This window comes from Lontra canadensis, unplaced genomic scaffold (genome assembly GCF_010015895.1).
Source record: "Lontra canadensis isolate GAN:19392208 unplaced genomic scaffold, GSC_riverotter_1.0 scaffold79, whole genome shotgun sequence".
In the NCBI taxonomy this organism is placed as follows: Eukaryota; Metazoa; Chordata; class Mammalia; order Carnivora; family Mustelidae; genus Lontra; species Lontra canadensis.
Window position 1 is genome coordinate 1,267,190 of NW_022631073.1, and position 15,613 is coordinate 1,282,802.

At 64.2% G+C, this 15,613-nt stretch overlaps 1 protein-coding gene across 1 annotated transcript; it reads left to right on the plus strand.

The window, feature by feature from the left end:
- Window positions 1-644: 644 nt before the first annotated feature.
- BNIP3 (BCL2 interacting protein 3) lies at window positions 645-9,836 on the plus strand. The gene is made up of 6 exons (XM_032882061.1): window positions 645-729; window positions 6,048-6,201; window positions 6,717-6,801; window positions 7,830-7,936; window positions 8,009-8,158; window positions 9,678-9,836. Exons 1-6 carry the CDS (start codon window positions 684-686, stop codon window positions 9,721-9,723), a joined length of 588 nt encoding a protein of 195 aa, XP_032737952.1. The 5' UTR covers window positions 645-683; the 3' UTR covers window positions 9,724-9,836.
- Window positions 9,837-15,613: the final 5,777 nt, after the last annotated feature.

The following is a 15,613-nucleotide window of genomic DNA, read 5'->3' on the forward strand; positions in this document are numbered from 1 at the left end:
GGTGGGCGGTCTCTGCAGGTGAGGGTCCGGACTGGTGGGCGGTCACTGCAGGTGAGGGTCGGCACTGGTGGGCGGTCACTGCGGCGACGGTCCGGACTGGTGGGCGGTCTCTGCAGGTGAGGGTCGGGTACTCAGCGTGTCCGCAGTCCCGAAGCGCCCTTGTGGGTCAGTCTCGCAATCCCCGACCAGGATTCCGCAGACCACGCCCCGCCTACGGCCCCGCCCCGCGCGGGGCGACCACCGCGCCACCTCAGTCCCCGCCCCCCATCGCGCCTGCGCACACGCACCCCACTCCTCAGGCCCCTCACCCCACGCCTCACACACGCTCGTCCTGTTCCTCAGCTCTTGCCCTGCGCACGCGCGCCCCGCTCGTCAGCTCCTGTCCCGCGCACGCGCGCTGCGGTCCTTGGGCAAGGCTTCCACCCGCCCTGCGCACGCGTTGCACGCGCCGCACGCGCCCCGCGCGCCCCGCGTTCTCGCGCACGCCCAGGCCCCGCCCCGCGACCAATTGGCGGCGCCGCGGCTCCTCCGCCGTTTATCTGCCGTGCGTCCGCCGGCGCGCGTCAGTCGGTCGGGCTCGTCGGCCGAGCGCTCCCGCGTCTTCGGGCCCCGCGTCCCAGCCCCGAACCCCGCCCGCCCGCCGCCCCTCCGAGCCGCCGCCGCAGCGCCGTCCGTCCGGCGCCATGTCGCAGAGCGGGACCCCCGGACTGCAGGAGGAGAACCTGCAGGGTGAGGCCGGCGGGGGCGGGGGGGCCGCGCCCGGGGCTGCCGGGGGCTCGCGGGCCGGGGGGAGGGCGGGCTCCGGGGGCGGGCGGGCCGGACGCAGGGGGGTCCCGGGCGAGCCGAACCTTCGCCCCGGCTGCGGGCAGGCCTCGCGGAGCCCCGCGGGGTCGTGTTTCACCCGTGCGCCGCCCGAGTGTGGGTGTCGGCAGACGCCGGCGGTTCTGGCCGAGCGGGGCGGCCGCGAGAGTGACCGGCGCTCGCTCCGCCCGCGTGGGGGCTCGGGTCCTGCCGCCGCTTGCGCCGGGGGGGACCGCGTGAGGGGGGGCGAGGAGGGGCTTCGCGTGCGGCTGGCGCGGGACGTGCTGCCCAGCGGCCGGCGCTGCGAACCCGCGACCGGGGGACGTTCCCAGGCCTCGCAGGGATCCCGCAGACGGCTGGCCGCGGCCCCGGCCGGTCCCTGGGTCTGCAGACCCTCCTGCTCCCGGGAGCACAGGCCCGGCCCGCTCACCTCCAGCCGGGTAGGCGGCCTCGGCCGCCGGCGTCCTGCCTCCCGGTGGCTCCCGGGCCGTTGCCCTGCGGCCCCGTGCGGTGGTCCCGCCCGCAGCAGCGCGCTGGCCCCGACCTTTGCGGTCTCCGAAGCGGGCGGTCAGCGCGCGCGCGAGCTTTGGGGACGGGCCGTGCAGAGCTTCGGCGGACTCCGCGGCGTCGCGGGCTGCTGACCCGGGCTGCTGACCCGGGCGGAAGGTCCCAGCGGGCCCCGACTTCTCTCGGGTCCTGAGCGAGGCTTCACGGGGCGGGACGGAGGCTCGCGGCGCAGCCGGTCCCCGGAGTGCGCGGCCGCCGCTTCCTTGCCGCCGGCGGTTTGCTTCGGGACCGGCCCGCGGACCGGGGGTTTCAGTTCTGTCCCTTCTGGGAGACCCTGCAGAGCCGCCAGGACCCCGAGCGCCGGCCTTTCCCAGCGGCCGGGCTGCTCCGTCCGCGGCGCTGCTGGGCGCGCAGCTGGGGTGGAGTCTCCGGCGGTCCGGGGCTCCCGAGGGCTCTGCCCCACTCCGCGCCGGACCCCCGGTGCTGAGTCATGGGCGGCGCTCAGCCGCCAGCTTGTCGGCTAAAAGCGTGTTTCTGCGTGGTGCTTATCCTGTAACACGGCGGTCACACACGGCCTGGGAACTCGGGTTGAGGCTTCTCTGGGCCCCTGTCCGGGGCGTACGTGCTGCGGGACACTGGCCCGCCGGCCGCGGTGGGTGGAGTCACTCGCCTCACGTCACGTGGGGCCGCACAGCTGCCCGGAGATGTGGGACTCCAGGCCTGGCTCCTGGCCGAGGCGGTGCTTGTCCCCTGCCTGTCCTGGTGGTATGACCTCTGGTTTATATTTGGAGCAGGGACTGCGCCGGCCTGGTGAGCCCACGCGCCGCACAACTGTTCTTTCTGCCCGCGATGGTTCTGCTTGAAGCCCTTGTCCAGCAGGACCGGTCAGTGCCTGCCCCAGGCCCCCGGGGAGAGGAGCTCGCTGTGCTGATGGTGACGCTGTCATGGGGAGGGGTTGCCTCACTGACTGCCCACGGGACGCTGGACGCGAAGCTGAGCTGCTCATGCGCGCGGCTTCAGGGAGGCGAAGCCCCCCCAGCCCCGCGCCCCCTGTGCTCTGCAGCCAGCCGCACGCCGCTGGGGGAGCAGCCCACTGCAGCCAGAGGTGTCTGAAGAGGAAAAGCTGATTTGTTTTGAAGGGAAACTGTAGTATTGTGAAGTTCGACAGCGGAGGGGTTTCAGCCCCTAGATCCTGGCCCATCCCCCACATGTCACAGATGGTCACCATGAGAGGCCCTGAGGCCGAGTGGAAAAGAGGGCAGGTGACCCCAAGTAGAGGGAGAGGGGCCCGAGGGAAGGGCCGTGGGGTGCTGGGTGCCGGAATGACGACAGCCCAGACAGCCGGGAGCTGCCGCCCTACCTGGGGAGGAAACGGGCTTATCCCGAGGGCTCCAGCCAAGTCCGTTCTTCAGTTCCGAGGTGACGGGTCTGGCAGGTCTCATTCCCGTCTCCCCTAACCCGAGAAGCCTTTGTCTGTTACTTACTTTCTGGAACACGGTTTTATTACGTAAACAGTGGTCGTGTTTACAGAGCGCTTTGAGAACCTGCCGTTTCCTAAATAAAACGCGCCTCTCCCAGGAGGAAGCTCTCTCTGCCCTGCCGTGTCCAGCACCCCTGTGTGAGGACTGCGTCCCACCGTCCCGAAAGTTACTGGGGTGCCTGCCGCGCCCCTCGTCCGAGCTCTCCCACCCTGGCTGCCCGGCGTCTCGGTTACAACTTGAGCAGAACGCTCGTGTGCTGGAGTGTGCTGCGTTCTGCCTCCGTGTTCCAGACCAGCTTCCAGAGTGCTGGGCGGGGCTTCTGGAGAGCCTCGGGGCTTCCCGCAGCCACCAGGGCCACCGGCGTGGGGTGGCCTTCCTCGTGGGCTCCACCATGGTGGCCGGAAACACTTGCCCTGGGTCGTGGAGTAGGGCAGTGGGGCAAGGGGTGTCTCCTGTGTCACAGGAGAGGCAGGAGCTGTGCTGGGCACCCCGTCTCTAGCTTGTGGGGAGACGGGACGGGGACTCGCCATGTGCGCTGGCATCCCATTAGCGACGTGTGTGCGGGAGACGGCAAGGAGGGGGCGTGCAGTTGGGGGGCCGGCAGGCCGGTAACACCACGGTCTGTTTTTTTTTTGATTATGCCGAGTTAGTTGATACGTTGGGATTCTGAGGTCGTGAAGCTGCCTTAGTCCCCGTGTTTCTTGCTCACAGGTGAGTTATCTTAACACCTGGGTGACATGGGTGGCGGGGTAGCCCGCCCTGCCCCTGGCCCCGTGCTGTGCTTTCTGCCCAGTTGTCCAGGTTAATAATAAAACTCTCGTCCTGGTAAATCATTCTTGGAACACGGCTTTTGGACTCCAAGGCACAGACAGTCCAGCACGGGCCTTTTTGCTTCTCGGGGAGCTTCAGGCCTTCTGGGACGTGGTTGTAAAAACAGGAGTTTGTCTCATGGGAGTCTTCAGTTGGCCCTTGCGGTGCAACAACACAGAAACCACATCCGTGCATCTAATGGTGTTACGTGTTCGTTATGTATGTAAGACTTGATTTGTAAGTAACGTCTGCGCCCGCCACGTAGTGTGACTGTGCCCATACTGCCCCGTCCTCCGTAGGCCACCAGAGTGGCCTCTAACAGATGGTGCTGGAGACACACAGACCTGTGACACAGTAGAGAAACTAGCCGTCTTGGACTCAGAAACGGGCCCGTGCACGTGGCCAGCTTGATTTCTGGCAGAGGAAGTAGCGCAGCCGGGGGCAGCGAGGGCGGTCTGGTCAGCGAGTGGCGCGGAGCAGCTGTTTGCCTGCAGGGACAACCTCCCCCACTGGGGACCACGTGCACAGCCGGAAGCCAGGTTCGGTAAACAGCAGCCGGGTCTCCAGGTCTCAAGTGTAGGAAGAGATTGAAACTTTGAATTAAAAGCAAAGACTTAACGTTGGAAAGAACGGGACATTGAACCTGAAAACGCAGGCCGTGGGGGACGTTGTTGTGCATGTTTGGGTGCAGAAAGGCTTGTATCTTACATGCGAACCTTCCACAGGAAGAGTAAAAGGTTTTTGAACCACTAATTTATTTCCTTTTTTTTTTCAGAGAGCGAGAGCGAGTGAGCGTGGAGGGGCAAGGGGCGGGGGGGAGGGGGAGTCTCAGGCAGACCCCTGCAGAGCGCGGAGCCTGACAGAGGTCTCGACCTAAGGACCCCAAGATCATGACCTGAGCCCAGACCGGGAGTCAGACACAACCGACTGAGCCACCCAGGTGCCCGTGAGCAGCTCATTTAAAAAGCTGCTGTCCGAGTGGCCAGTGAGCACGGAGAAGACGGCCGGTTCCATTCGAGGTCAGAGAAATGTCAAAGGAGCCGCACAAGACACGGTCCCAGAACGGCCGAACGTGAAGACTGGTTACTGGAGGACCGCACCTCCGCTCGGCTTGTCAGAGGCCAGGCCGTTCCTAGGACCCGGATGTGCACGCGCTGCTGCTGGCCGCGGGCCTGGCCCAGGCTCTGTGGACAGAAGCGAGTGTGTGGCTGCCATGCAACGGGAGCAGTACGCGGGCGCCGAGGTGGCGCAGCCGTCTAGGGGACTGACTCTTGGTTTCAGCTCAGGTCGCGATCAGGGTCCCTCCTGCTGCGCACTCGCTCGCGCTGTCCTTGCAGACAAGCCAGACCTGAAACACGCAGACCTAACGGGTGCACGGTCTGTGGTGGAGCAGCCGGTGCTCGTGAACCACAGCGGCGTGCGGGGTGCTCAGGCACGCGCACACATCCGCCGGCGCTCGGGGGCCCCCACGTCCCCCAGGCATTGCCGTCGGGTCCGGCCCACCTCCCCGGCGGGGCCGAGCCCGCTGCTTGCCGCGCTTCCAGGACGTGTGTGTGGGGCTCGCAGCCGCCCTTCTCCGGGCCGGGGCTGCTCCTGGGCGCTGCCGGCTGTCGGCTTCCCCAGACGTGGGCTGCAGCTGCGCAGCCTGTCCTTGCCGCCCGGGACGGCGGTGCCGACGTGTCGCTCCCTCTGTGTGACCTGCTGTGCCCGGGACGGTGCGGAGGTCGGAGGGAACTTAATGGAAGTGCAGCCCCGGGGGTGGCCACAGACCAGCCTTGCGAAGACCGTGGCTCGTGTCAGGCGTGGGGGTGGGCCGGGGGTGGCAGGCGCTCGGCCGGTTAGGGCTAGCGGCCGAGACCGCTCTGTACCTGCAGAATGCGGAGCGCGGCCGCCCGGCATGTTCGCTTTCCTGCGGTCATTCCTAGTCGGAGAAGGCAGACTCCTTCCTGCAAAGACGTGGCTATCGGAGCTCGTCGGGGATGGCTTGCCCTGGTCGGTCACATTTGGGGGAACCTGCCTTGGTTCTAAGCGGAGTATGTTCCTCTGGCTGGGAGGGGGGTGAGCACAGACCAGCAGTCCCGGGTGCGTGGGGCGTCAGGCTGCGAAGGCGAATGCTGCTGTGGAGCGACGTGGCGCGGGGGTCGTGCAGACCCTCAGAGAACTTCAGTCTTTAGCTCTCGTCGAGCCCTTTGTCTTAAAGTTGAGGGGACAGAAAGCATCGCGGTCTGTCGGCCCCCACTGGCCCAGTGGGTTGCCAGGCACCTGCCCCGCGTCCGGGGGTGGCAGGAGGCCGGCCGGTGCGTGTCCTGGGGCGCTGGGGTGCACCTGCGGGAGGTGGGCGCCAGGCGTGCGCGTCGGTGTGTTTGAAGGCGCCAGGCTGCGGGGACGCTAGGACGGGGCTCCGCAGTGGGCAGCAGATCCCACCGGGCCCTTCTGTGTCTCCGCCAGGCTCCTGGGTGGAACTGCACTTCAGCAACGGGAACGGGAGCGGCAGCGGCGTCCCGGCCTCCGTGTCTGTGTATAACGGCGACCTGGAAAAAATACTGCTGGACGCCCAGCACGAGTCCGGACGGAGCAGCTCGAAGAGCTCCCACTGCGACAGGTGGGTGTGAAGGGGCCCGTCTGCACGTGCGGCCGCGTCCCGGAGTGGCCTCCCCACCCCTGCCTGCATTGCCAGAGCCTTGCCCTCCTGGGAAGGATGGGGTCTGGCCTGTGGAGGGACCGCGGCAAAGCTTGGGGCCTGGGGGGCGGCCAGCATGCACCCAGTGCCCCCGGCGTGTCCTGGCTCCGTCAGCTTGGTCACTGCGAGCTGCCGTGTGTTAGCAGGGCTGAGTCAGAAAGCAAAGGTCAGGGGCCCTCGGGCTGTGCCGCAGAGCACAGACCGGTGAGAAGGCCGCGGGCGGGCTGCACTGTGGGTGGTGTCGTCCCCGGCTCCCTGCCGCCTGCCGAGCTCAGCCGAAGGGGACCGGGGACGGTGGGAGGGGAGACCTGGGGGCCGGGGCCAGCGCTTCCTCCTTTCAGAGGAGACAGGGCCGGGCCTGCGGGGAGCTTGGCTTCTCATGACAGAAACCGTGCTAACATCCCGGTTTCTCCGTCTTCCTCCCTGCGCCCCCCAAGCCCCCCTCGCTCTCAGACCCCGCAGGATACCGCCCGAGCTTCGGAACTCGACACGCACAGCATCGGCGAGAAGAACAGCTCTCAGGTGGGCGGCGCGGGCAGTGGGGCGGAGCAGAGAGCGGTGTTCTGGGGGCGGGGGCTCTTGCTTTCTTAGAGCTGCGGTGGGGGCGTCCCCACACTCGGCCTCCCGCTGAGCTGACCGGAGCAGGGGTCGTGGGGCCTCCACTGCCCTCAGCTGCACCCGAGGACACACGAGGAGCGCGGGCGGCTTCCTCAGGCCTGGAGCCCGGCCGGACCGATGGGGCTGGCAGGGAGGGCCCCTGGGGGCCACTCAGCGTGGGCGCTCTGTCGCGGCCGGCAGTTGGGTTGGCCCTGCTGCGCCGGGCGGCGCTTCCGCTGTTCCGTGTCAGGAGCCGGCGGGCCAGTTAGTTCGTGTGAGGCCCCTGCGCGCGGTGGGGTGTGGGGGACGCGTCCTCTGGGTGTTCTCAGTGGTGATCACGAACCGTGGACCTTCCCTGTGTTGATTCCAAAATCGCTTAGGAAGTGGCGCCTTGTGACCAGTACCACTGCGGCCCTTGATCCCGTGGGGTCCCCCTGCCGGGCCTCCCTCCCACCCAGGCTTCGTTCCTCCCGGGTCCCCCAGGTGGTGGTCTCAGGGCAGCTGGCTGGGTTTGCTCCTGCATTCCAGTGTGTCCAGAATTGGAAGCAGTGGTGTTGCCGACTTCAGGAGGAATTACAGACTCAGGTTCAGAGTTTTTTAAAAGCAAAAAACCAAAGTCTCCTGTCATTAGTGTTTGGCCTTAGGTATCGCAGGTGTGTGAGTTTTTGGTTCTTTCCCTCCCACTGAACGAAACTGCCCTTTCAAAGACCGCGGCCGCGGCCCTGGGTCGCCCCAGCCGTGTGGGCCGCGGGGCACTTGGATTTTCTCCGCGGAAAACCTGCCCCGCGGTTGGCGTGGGCGTGTGGACGCCGTCGTGCTCCTGCGGCCTGTTCCTCAGGAGCCCGTGTCTGCTGCCCCGTGTCTGTCTGGGGCAGAGGGACGCGCGACGCGCGGCGCGGGGCACCATGGGGCCGGGCGGCGCTAAGTGGCGGTGCACGTTGATTCTGCTGTAGTCGGAGGAAGATTATATGGAGAGAAGGAAGGAAGTCGAGAGCATCTTGAAGAAGAACTCGGACTGGATCTGGGACTGGTCGAGTCGGCCAGAAAACATCCCCCCCAAGTGAGTGTGTGCGATGGCGCGGGGGCGTCCCGGGCATGGGGCTGGGGGTTCACTGCGTGTCCCCCTCCCCAGGGAGCTGCTGTTCAAGCACCCGAAGCGCACGGCCACGCTCAGCATGAGGAACACGAGCGTCATGAAGAAGGGGGGCATCTTCTCGGCGGAGTTCCTGAAGGTCTTCCTCCCGTCCCTGCTGCTCTCTCACCTGCTGGCCATCGGGTTGGGGTGAGTGAGGCTGTGCGGGTCCGCCTCCTTGTGGTCCCGAGTGCAGGGGATGTGGAAACCTGTCCTCCGGGTGCAGATCGTCAGTCCGCTTCCGTAACGTGAGGCCCGGATCGCGGGCCCAGACCCGGGAAGGGCCCCAGCCCCCGCGCTCCTGGCCCTGCTGTGGGGGTGGCCCCGATGGAGCCCTGAGCGTGCGTCTGCCTGGTGCCTCCTTGACCGTCCCGTGTCAGTGTGGACTCAGCCACACTCGTTGCGTTCTCGCGCCATGTGGACGGACGCTGCACGGACACGCTGAGCTGTCCCTCGCTGCAGCTGGCCGGCCCAGGAGCCGCCCCACATCCACAGCGCAGCCGTGCTCCACAGCAGGGGAGCGAGCGCCACTTGGCTCTGGTGTCTCGCGCCACGGGCCGGGCTTCCCTCCAGCCTCTGTCTTGGGGTGCCATGGTGTTCAGTGCATGCAGCTGGCTGGACAGACCGGACGGTCACCGTGAGCGTCTGATGGAGGCTGGCCTCCCAGGCCCCAGGGAAATGGACGAGACAGGCCTTGAAGCACCGTCCCCCTATTTTCCCAGATCCCGGCGATGGGGCGCAAGAGATCTGGGGTGTTCGAAGTCTTAGGGCAGGTGGGCGCTTCCTGGTCTTGGAAGGTTCCGTCTCGCCCGCCAGCTCTGTGGGAAGCAAGCAAGCACAGGGCTGCCTTCCCCGCGCTCCCTTCAGAGCCCCGTACCCTCGTTCTGGGAACTGTGCCTGGGACACGGCTTCCCAGTGGGCCAGAGGCTCCTGGACGTCAGTGTCCAACGTGAAGCCCTCCCCGTCCTGGGCCAGACCATGCCCCCTTCCGGCTCGGAGCTCTGGCTCTCAGCTCGGCCCCGCCGGCTTCATCCTGGCCCATGCGTCTCAGAGCCGGGCTCAGTTTTCTCCAGGGCTAGCAGGTTAGGCTCTGTGGGAGCCTGTGGGAGCAGGCTCTGTGGGAGCAGGGCCTGGGGCTCGTTCAGTCCCTGGCTTGGGCCTTCGTTTCGGGGTAAGTCCCTGCGGCCCGCTGCCACGCACCGTCCCTGCCCCTCTCTGCTTCTGCCAGGCTCGTGGAGCTTCTGGTGCCCGAAGTCCAGCCTCCCGTTCCTCTGAGGCGGCTCCCGGCAGGACCTGGGGCTCTCTGCCCGCGGGTGCGGTGGGTGGTGACGCCCCGTGGGTGACTCCCCAGCAGCGTGTCACTGTGTGAACTCCAAGACTGACCACGACGGCCTTTCTGTGGCTGGCTAGTGGCCGCCTCTGTCTGGGGACCGAGCGCACCCGTGCGAGAGCACGGCTGGCCGTTTTCCGAGGTGGATGAAAAACGGGACGCTGAACCCTGACGCGCTCACCCGGCGAGAGACCCTTAGGAGAGATTCAACACCAGGTTCTTAGTAGCAGGTTGAGGGTAGCCCGTCCTCGCGGCCGGAGCTCCGGGCCGCCCGCACACCCAGTCTCCGCCGGGAGAGCCGTGGGCCCTGTGCTAACTGCTGTTGCTTTCTCTGTGAAGGATCTACATCGGGAGGCGCCTGACCACTTCCACCAGCACCTTCTGATGAAGACTTGGAAGCTGGCCTTTGTCCCGTAGTGGGGGGTCGGCGCCGTGAGCCGAAGAGCCGCTTGGGGCCGAGTGGAGCCTCTCGAAGCGGCCGGATGGTCTGCGGACCGTGCGCTCCCCGTCCGCTCGACCGAAGGACAAGACAAAAACCCCAACACGCTAAGCTGTAATCAGACCTACGGGATCAATTACTGCGCATGTGCTGCTGAGGGACGCCTGTAGTCGGGTAGTGAGTTTGTTTGGAGACCCTAAGTAGCAAAGTGTAAGTAATTTCAACACACTAGATACGACGTGTAGTATTTTAACAGAATTACCTGTATCCAGTTACTCAGTTAAAATATCTTTATATTTGAGAAGAATGAATAATGTTTATTAAAATGAGAAGGAATGTTTATTAAAATGACTACATATGGGGTTTGTCCCGAGTGCATACTGTGGCCTTACACTCACATGGTCTAGGACGCGCTGGGTGTGAGTGGGCAGGTTGTCTCCGCTGCAGACTCCGCCGACCGCCACGCGACGGGTCCGAGGAGCGGACGCCTACGGCTGCGTCCGCCTCCGACACGAAGCCGCGGGCCCCGCAGCCGCCCAGGACAGTCGTCCTCGGTCTTGGGCACCTGCTCACGTCTTCTCCCTTAGCGCCTGGATTGCTGACTCGAGTCCTCTTCTTTGTGTTCGGTTTCTCCTAGAATCCGCTTCATTCTAAGCAAAACTCTGTCTACAAGAGACTGGAAATAGAAAAAAATAAATCTCGGCCAAATCCTTCAGAGAGGACTGTGGTCATGTATGGTTTAAATGAAATGTTAAAAAAAAAAAAAAACAAAAAAAAAAACCGTAAAAAAAAATAAAGGTCAGAAAGCTTTCTGATTAAACCAGGCGTCTGCCCCGCTGTCCCGTTACCTTCCTGAAGCGTGACCTCCGCAAGGCTGCCTCCTGGGCCCATGTCCCCACGTGTATCTGTCCTGCATTTCCACCCTCAGCTCAGTTGTGTTAAACAAGATTTTCGTTTTTAACATTCCTGCTTACATTTAATCAATTGCCCTGGACCAGCCGTGGACCGCCGCCTCACTGGGAGAATCGTTCATGTGACTTCTCCAGAAAAGGTGAAGCCCCCAGTCACGGGGACGTGCTCTGGCCCAGCCAGTCCCTGTGACTCACAGCGGGTGGATTTGCCCCTCGCCGGAAACGGGGGCTCGTCGTTCCATGCTGGGGGCTGGAGCGCCTGCCCATGGGGGCCACAGCCAGCAGGGCCGCGCGAGGTCCCCTCGTCTTCAGGGTTGGGCGCTACCCCGTGGCTTTCCCGAGCTATCGCCTGGGCGACTGGGGCCCTCTGCAAGGCAGTCATTAATCCCCGTCTTGGTGGCACTGAGCAGTGAGCAGAACTGGGTAGAAGGCCCCCGGGGCTGTTGGGAAAGTGCTTTTCTGAGTGACCTGGGAATGGAGCCTTGGGCTTTCTGGAGGCCCCTCCCACTCAGTGTGAGGGTGGACATTGGACTCCTTGAAGCGCTGTATTTGCGTGGGTGTGTGTGGGTGTGTGTGTCCTCGCGTTTGGGATAACCGCACTGTAGGCCTTGGGGTCTTGCAGGTGGCCCTTTGTACTTGCCACTGAATTTGCTGAGTAGCAAGTGCATGTGCTCGGACTGTGTTAAGGAATCCGGACACGGAACTGGTCCTCCTGAACGCAGCTTCTGGTCCAGACACCTGCAGGCGCCAGTGGGGCGCTGGGGCGTGGGGAGCACAGGCAGATCCGGCTCTGGAGAGAAACCAGGCACCTGGAAAGCCACCTGCTCCTTCCTTCTGACCTGTGACCCACTCGTAGGACTCTGTCCTGAAGATGAACCTCTGGAGGCCCGACACCCTACAGGGATGTGTCCAGTAACACGTGCTACGTAGCGGCTCAGTGCAGGTGCGCAGCTGGCCGGGTGCACGTGCCATGGGGCTCCCGTGCTGGAGCCCAGTGTGGCTTCTCCGAATGACCAAGAGGTTTCAACAAACAGGGATTTCTGGGATGTAGGTTCTCCAAGACATGGGTACTGGAGTTGGTGGCTGGCAGCTAGAGCATGGCCGCCGCCACGTTTCGACTGGTCGGTCTCCCTGCCTGAGTTCCCTTCTGGGGACCGGCCTGCTTGGGTAGTGGGAGGCGGGGGCAGTACTCTGGGCCAGCTGCGCTCCCAGGGACTCCGAGTGCCTCGGGGAGAGGCTGCCTGGGGAGGGCGGCCCAGCCCGGACATGGGCCTTCTGGCATCAGACGAGCTGTCCAGTGGATACTAACCACGGAGGAGAGAGGAGCTGAACCCAAGCTGCAGCCTAGTGAACAAAAAGCATTTGAAAGAAAACATATGGCGTCTGTTGTTTGTGCAAAACCGCATGGAAGAAAATAGAACTCACTTGGGAAAAAGGACGGATGGATCTAGAAGTGCAGGAGACCGGCTGCTGCTGGGGGTGGGGGTGCTGGCGGGTGGGTACGGGGAGTGGGTCTAGAAGGAAGGCTTAGTGCCTTTTCCGTGACTCCGAACCCGAGCGGTGCTTCTCAGCCAGAATCCGTAACTAAAACCAACGTTCTCAATGGGATTAAAAATGGAACGCCAAGAGGGACACTTGACTCTTAAAGGAGGCTGCCCTGGCGGGGTGGGGGAGGTGGACCCGCAGACACACAGAGTGGCCAGGAAGGGGTGGGTCCTAAGCCAAGGCCATCCACGCGAGTGTGCAGGAAACCCAGATCTAGCTTTGTGCAAAGGGCTTGATGGCCATCAGCGGCGGTGGGCCGGCCGTTGTCTGGGCCGGGAGTCAGGAAGGGCTCAAAGCCAGCCCAGAGAAAGGACGGAAGCCAACGTGGAGGAACCCAGATGTGGGACAACCAAGGCACAAGCTACAGCAGTAATGGACGTTGACCTGAGACTGGCGGGCGTGCCGGGGTCCACACTGACAGCAGAGAGGTGGGAGAAAGGCACCGTTCTCCTTCAGGACTGCAGCTCCATGCAGAAGGGCCGACGGGAGGACTGACCAGCAGGCGAGCAGCTGCCCAGCCCGTGGGTGCTGCAGTGAGTGGGTAAAGGTGTGAAGACGGCAGGATGTCTTCCCCCAGAGAGTCCTCACAAAACGGGAACTCAGCGTGACGGTGAGGACGCCTCGTGCGGCCGGAATCCACCCCCGTGCACACGGTCAGCACCCTGGAGAGGGGCGGCCGGAGCCCGGGGCTGGGGAGTCCGGACCCCTGTGCTGCCGCCCAGTGTGACGTGGGCCGCCGGCTGGCTCTGCGGGTGGAGAGTTCAAGCCCCCGTGGGGCACAGAGAGGACGTTCACGTCTCGGGGCGCCTGGGGGGCTCCGTCGGTGAAGCCTCCAGCTCTTGATTTCGGCTCAGGTCATGATGTCAGGGTCGTGAGATGGAGCCCCGCGTGGGGCTCTGCGCTCCGTGGGGTGTCTGCTGGAGTCTCCCTCTCCCACTGCCCCTGCCTGCACGCCCTTTAAAGTATTTTTTTAAAGATTTTATTTATTTGAGCGAGCACAAGTGAGGGAAGGGGCAGTGGAAGAGGGAGTAGCAGGCTCCCCAGGGAGCAGGGAACCCGACATGAGGCTTAATCCCACCCAGAACCTGAACCGAAGACACGCTTAACCAACGGAGCCACCCAGGCGCCCCTGAAATGAATCTTTAAAATAAGATAAAATCTTTAGAAAAACTGTTAAAAACACCCAACAATGAATTTAAGACCATGGGCAGTGACCTCCCTGACCCTGATCTTGGGGATGGATTTTTGGATTTGATGCAAAAGCAACAAAAGCAAAAATAAACCAGTGGGACTAGAGCAAACGGAAAAGCTGGTGCTCGCCCCGGGAGGCCGTGGGCATGACGGAGCAGCAACCTGCGGAGTAGGACGGAATGTCTGCACACCGCGTGTCTGAGGGACTGACCTTCAGAACAAGCCCCACGACCGCCTCTAACAAGTCGGTTGGGTTAAAAACGGGCAGAAGACACGAGCAGACCTTTCTCCCGAGCGGACGTGCAGACGGCCAGCAGACACGGGAAGCCGCGCTCCACATCGCGGCCATCGGGCCGACGCACACCCGAACCACAGTGAGGCCCGGCCTCGCGCCTGTCCCAAGGCCAACATCAGAACAGCAGGTGTTGGCAAGGGTGTGGGGAGAGGGAGCCCTCGGGCCGGCCGGCGGGGTGCGAGCTGCCACGGCCACTGCGCACAGCGGAGGCTCCTCCGGCCGGTGAGGACCGCTGCGCCGCGGCCGCGGCCCCTGCCCGTGCGCCGGAGCCAGCAGAGCACTGATCGGACGCTACCCCCACCCCGGTTCCTAGCGCTGCGTCCCACAGCCCAAACTGGGCAACAGCCTCAGCGTTCACCTTAAATGGGTGAAATGTGCGCTGCCTGTCTCGCGCACACACGGAAATTCTATGTAGCCACAAACCAGCAGGAAATCTTGCCGTTTCCTTCGCTTCCAACATGGCGGAGCCCGATGCCATGGCGCTGAGTGAAGGAGTCCGCCCGAGCTCACTGACCCCTGGATCTTTTGTTTTTTCTTTACGATGTTGTTCGAGAGGCAGAGCGCGCACGAGCAGGGGGAGGGGCGGGGGAGAAGCAGACCCCCCCGCTGAGCGGAGAGCCCGCCGTGGGGCTCCCTCCCAGGGCCCTGCGATCATGGCCTGAGCCGAAGCAGATGCTTCACAGACGGAGCCCCCCGGGGCGCCCCCATGGGGGATCTAAAACCGAAGCAAACCAACCCTCAAGCTCACGGACACAGGAGGGGGCTGGGGGCCGCCAGAGCGGAGTCGGGCCGGCAGAAACGGGCGGAAGGAATGAAAAGGCACCGCTGTCCGCTGTACACCCAAGCCGCGGGGACGGAAGTCGGGGCGTGGGGACCACAGGTAGTAACAGCACCTGGAAGCTGGACGGGAGCAGCTCTGAGAGGTTCTCGTCACAGGAGACGGGGTTCTGTGAGCGTCGGCACCGACACCGACCGGAGCCGCTGTGGTGCTCACTCCCCGGCGTGAGCAGACCGCGATCGTGTCCCCCTGAAACTGGTCTCTGTTCCGGGACCTCGACTGAAAAAAAAGGAAATCACCTTTCTAACAAGAGCCATAGAATTACGCTGCATTAAAATACTTCGATTTCAGAGAACGTACTTGTCCAACGAACGTTCTTGGAATAACGACAAAGTCCTGCTTCTCACCCGCATGGAACACACATTTTCAAAGATGTCTCGAGATCCGCAGAGACACTGACCATGACCTCTGGGGCAGACGAGTGGACTGTCTCAGTGCCTCTCAGAGGCGCACCCAACAGCCTGGGGAGGGTGTGAGGCTGCGAGGGAGCCCCCCACGGGGGCAGGGCCCTCCCCACACCTCCGGGCCCTCTGTGCTCCAGCGGCCACCCGCATAGCCACGGACCCCGGCCAGGAGCAGGCTGTCGGCGGTGCCCCCAGGGTGCCGGCGACACGCCCCGGAGTGTGCGGCCTGGAGGGGATCTCCCACAGAAGGCATGTGCAGATCCGCGCGGGTACGGGGCTCTGTCGGGACTTACCGGGTACGGGGTCATCAGAGAAACCGCGGTGTCACCAGCTCTCGCCATCCTCGACGGCATGGAGCCGAGAATGGACGCAGGCGTGTGTTCAGGGGAGAAGTGCCACCTGAGGCAGGACAGGAAGACGGGCCGGGTGGTCCCACGTGGTGGAAGCCCAGACTCCCAGCCAAGGGGGCAGCTGCCTGCCCTGGACACCCGGTGCTGGGATGCCACCGGCACTCATGCTCTGAGGACAGGGACACGCTGCTGGACGAGGTGCACATGGGGCCGGCGGATGCCAGGCCCAGCGGACCCCCCTCCACACATTCTTCTGCTTGTCGCTGCGGGGCCACAGCTCCACGGCGAGCACGCGCTCCGCA